This window comes from Melanaphis sacchari, unplaced genomic scaffold (assembly GCF_002803265.2).
Source record: "Melanaphis sacchari strain LSU unplaced genomic scaffold, SCAv2.0 Contig143_pilon_pilon, whole genome shotgun sequence".
NCBI classification, from domain to species: Eukaryota; Metazoa; Arthropoda; class Insecta; order Hemiptera; family Aphididae; genus Melanaphis; species Melanaphis sacchari.
The window spans coordinates 1-4685 of record NW_020270614.1 but is presented as its reverse complement, the minus strand read 5'-3'; the positions used below and the strand labels follow the sequence as shown (position 1 = coordinate 4685).

At 28.3% G+C, this 4685-nt stretch overlaps 1 protein-coding gene across 1 annotated transcript; it reads right to left on the bottom strand.

Moving 5' to 3' along the window:
- Positions 1–281: 281 nt before the first annotated feature.
- Positions 282–2699, bottom strand: LOC112591821 (putative nuclease HARBI1). The gene is made up of 2 exons (XM_025335761.1): positions 2241–2699; positions 282–1055 (listed from the first exon to the last, which is right to left on the bottom strand). The coding sequence occupies exons 1-2, from the start codon at positions 2697–2699 to the stop codon at positions 282–284; spliced, it is 1233 nt and encodes a 410-aa protein (XP_025191546.1).
- Between the last annotated feature and the right edge of the window lie 1986 nt (positions 2700–4685).

The following is a 4685-nucleotide window of genomic DNA, read 5'->3' as shown; positions in this document are numbered from 1 at the left end:
CGTAGGAAAACTATTGATAATGTAAGTATTGTATTATGTTACAATTTCTTAACACTCAGTTTAAAATTATTTTTGGTATAACTAATTATTTTAGACTCTAAGTAGTTATATACAATTGTAATGTTTTTAATCATAAAATATTTATTACATTTTAGTTAAACTGAAATTTATTTTTACCTTAGTATTACAATAAATTTTATAATTATTATTAAATCTAAAACTTAACTGCTATAATATTAATATATAAATACATATTTATTATATTATGGAATCTGTTGAATTCAATGAATCATTCTGGATTGCCATGAGACAGCACCTTCGTTTACAAAATATTTACTAAGTTTTTCCCTTATTTCTCTGGCCTGTCTTGAATAGTGATTACTTCCTACTCGGTCAATACTTGGCATTAATGTTAGGTTTTCCTGTCTCCATGTACCTGGTATAATCTCCCCAGTGTCTACATTTTCATAGTCTACATTGTCTCTAATTAAATAATTATTTGAAGTCTTCCTCAGCCAGTTATGTACAGCGCAAGCTGTACGTATGATTTTATCTATTGTGGACACATCTGTTCCAATAGGTTTTTCAAAAATCCTAAATCTGGACACTAGGATGCCAAATGCATTTTCAACTATCCTCCGCGCCCTAGATAGTCTGTAATTAAAAATCTTCTGTTCGTACGTCAGAGGTGAGTGTTTGTAAGGTTTCAATAAATACGTTTTGAGTGGAAATGCTGCATCTCCTACAAAAAAACCACCAGTTGGTAACATGCCATTTTCAAGATCCTTTAAAATAGAACTATTTTGGAAAACACCGCCATCCGAGCATCTCCCATTAGCTCCAACATTAATATAGCTAAAACAATAATCATCATCAACAACCGCTAATAAAATTATACTGTTTGACCCTTTGTAGTTATAAAAATCACTGCCACAATCAGGTGGTGCACGAATCATTACATGTTTCCCGTCTATGGCGCCATATGCCCCCGGAAAATTCCATCTTGAATTAAAACCTCTTTCTATAATATTCCATTCGTCATGAGTAACAGGTACCTGAAACATTGTATTTAATAGTACATTAATTAATTGGTAAAGAAATAGTCATTATTAATTTTTTAAAATGTTATGAAAAAAAAGAAAATCTTATTTTTTACATTTTTAGTGCACTTCTTTATGTAAATTTAATTTATGCATAAATTTACATTATATACATAGATATATATTTATTTATACATTTATATACTAATTTATTATTAAATATTTTTATTTTCAGACCGTAACGAATTCTAGTTCGGAAAATTATACTCAAAGTATTGAATCTCAATACATCCAAGAGACTGAAGAAACTAATATTGACATTATACCTATGAATTCAGGAGAAACATTCGAAAACAATAGAGAACCTAGCAAAACTAACAAAAAAGAAACCAATAGGAAAGGCATTTTTCGTGCAATTAATGAACTGAAACAATTACAAGAAATTATAAAAGATCAGCCAGAAGTACCAGAAAATCAGTTTGATTGCTTTGGGAAGAGTGTGGCATCCCAATTAAAACCATTAAATTATGAAAATGCATTGATCGCTCAATCTAGAATACAAACAATATTGACTGAACTGGCTATTCAAAACTTTAGGAGGCCATATTCTAGTATGTCAAGTATGACAAGTTCAACTGATAGATCAGATCCATTATCACCTGATGATGATAATAATGATATTTTAGCTAAGGCAGTAGGCATCTCTTTAATCAATGATGATGATCATCAATATTAAAACATAACATATTTCCTATTATAATTTTAATAGTAAGTTGTAACTGTTATTATTATTTGTTATTTAATAATAATCAATTCTTATAAAATGTTTTTTTTAATGTTAAAAGTTTTAAAATTTAATTTGCTATTATTATTATGTTTTTTTTTGTTATTTAATAATAATCAATTCTTATAAAATGTTTTTTTTACTGTTAAAAGTTTTAAAATTTAATTTGCTATTATTATTATGTTTTTTTTTGTTATTTAATAATAATCAATTCTTATAAAATGTTTTTTTTAATGTTAAAAGTTTTAAAATTTAATTTGCTATTATTATTATGTTTTTTTTTTGTTATTTAATAATAATCAATTCTTATAAAATGTTTTTTTTAATGTTAAAAGTTTATCGAAGGCATGATTTACTACTTAACAAATAAAATATATTCTTACATTACATGAAGTTTTATTTACTATTTCACTTACTTTTATATAATCTTTAAGGATATCATACATAGCGTCCAAAACTTCTGGAACAAACACACTAATGGCTGGTTTTGAAACCCGGAAAAAGTGAGATAAACTCCTATAACTATTTCCGGTTGCTAAAAATGATAATGTTACTTCTAATTTGATTTTTGCAGGTATCGCAAGTCTCATGACTGTATCTTCACGTTGTATTCGGTGTCTTATATTTTTTAACAAAAAGTCAAATTGAACAGGTGTTATTCTCATAAACCTTTTGTATTCCATTTGATCTTCTACTGCGAGCTCTCTTAATAGACCAACTGAATTGCCATGTGTATCCCTTCTAAGTAACCATTTTTTTGTCCAGATCCGTTTTTGTCTTTTTCTTATTTCAACTTCTAGTTCATCTATGATTGATGAAATTATTATGTTTGAATAATATTTCACACTTTGTTTTACGATATGACGACGGTCCATTATATACTTCTTCACTTTAATATATAAATGTAATTTAATATTATTATCAATGATTATCATATATAAATGATAATAAATATGCTACTTTTTACTAATACTATACACCCCGTGTAAACAGTAAAAAAACTGTGCTTAGTGCTTAGTGCGAGTGCGAGTGCGAGTGTCGTGTGAACGCTCAATCAATGAGCGAGTGCGAGTAACAAGTGCCAGTGACAAGTACTAAATGACAAGTACTAAGCATCGTATAAACCTGGCATTAGATATATATCACTTATGGTACTATTCAATTACATGTTAAAAGCTTAAAAGTCATAATGTTTTAAAAAAAAAAATGTATTATATTTAACCGTATGAGTTATTATATTTTTAATTATTTTTAATTTACGAACATAAAAAATTTTTTTTACATTTTATTTTCTAGTTTCTTAACATAAATTCATTATAAAGTTTACTTTAATAAGATTATTTTTATCCATATCTATCAATATATATAAATTAATAAAAAAAATAAATAGTAACAATAAGTACTTACATATTTGTTTGCGAAAAAGATTTCAAATAAATATCTTATAGCTTTTATTGCGGTTCGCTGCGTTCACTTGTGTTCACTTGAGTTCACTATGAAAACTGGTGATTTTTCTAATTGTATATATATATATAACACCAAATTTCCATATCTATGATCATCAACGTCATTCGCTTTAAGATAACCTTTATTATATATTTTAGCAATAACAACAATTGATTATTCGAGAATATATGGTAGGTACGCATAAGAAAAAATTATAAATTTTTGTATACTGGTTTAACCTATCCAAGATCTTTCTACTCATAGTTGATCACATTATAAAACGTAGTTATACGCTTCTAAAAACTATATTATTTGGGGGACACGTTTTAAAAAAAAATGATTGGCAATAACAACTATCTAATATTCGCAAGTATGTCGAATTTGTATGAGAAATTATGAATTTTAATTTTAGTGGTTTAACCTATCCGAGGTCTTTCAACTTATATTTTATCACATTATAAAAACTCGTAGAAGACCTCATACAAATACTGGAGAGCTTTTATAAATTTATATTCGTGATAATAATAACTTAGCAAAAAAAAAAAATGTGGTTACGAGGTTACAACAAATCATGAACTTTAAGCTTATGGGAGAGGAGTGTAAGAGGAAACATAGCATATTGTTGCGTCCGTTATGTCAACGTCGATACATATATCAACGTAGAAATAGAAACGCTAATGTTTGCAGAATTAAAGATTAAGTCTTTTATTTATATTAACTCGTACAAGCAATACAATTTATAAGCACAAGATGGTGTGTGGTGTTACGACCTGCCTCTGGGCGTCTCGAATATCTAACCGTCGCTGAGCTCTTGCCCTGGTCTCCCTTATATATGGTTAACCGTCCAGGTGGTGACTGAGGAGTGGTGACTTCCGATGACCTAAAGGACTCTCTAAATTAAATGTATTATTCAGTTGGGTGCCTTTCTGCGATTTCATCGGTTCTAAAATTACAAGACGTGTGTGATCAAGTCTTGATTGTCATATTAAATAGTACAATGTCATACCTCGTTTACTCATCATTTCTGAGAAGTCAGGACGTGTGATCATGTCTTATCATTATATTAAATATCACGATGTGCAGGTGATCGCCAGCCGTTCGATACTACTGTTTGAATATGTTTTCATCGGTATACACATCACCTCTTCGTATAATATATATGTGTAAAATACACGGTACGTAACAATATAAGGAGACTAGCTAACACAGCGTACTCAGTATCCTCATTGAGTCTACACCGTCCTTACGTCTCTTATTTTCGTACTCGAAATTTTTCTATTTTACTAAATTTTTAAATAAAAATGTCTAGAATATTGTTACCAAAATTGAATAATATTGTTAATGAAAATGAAAAATCGGAAAAGATATGATAATTACAATGCAACAAAATGGAGGAAGTATAACTATCAAATTTT

Coding starts and splice junctions, on each gene's coding strand:
- LOC112591821 (XM_025335761.1), bottom strand. CDS start 2,699: ATGGACCGTCGTCATATCGTAAAACAAAGTGTGAAATATTATTCAAAC. Junction 1,056..2,240: donor TCCTTAAAGATTATATAAAA/GTAAGTGAAATA, acceptor ACAATGTTTCAG/GTACCTGTTACTCATGACGA.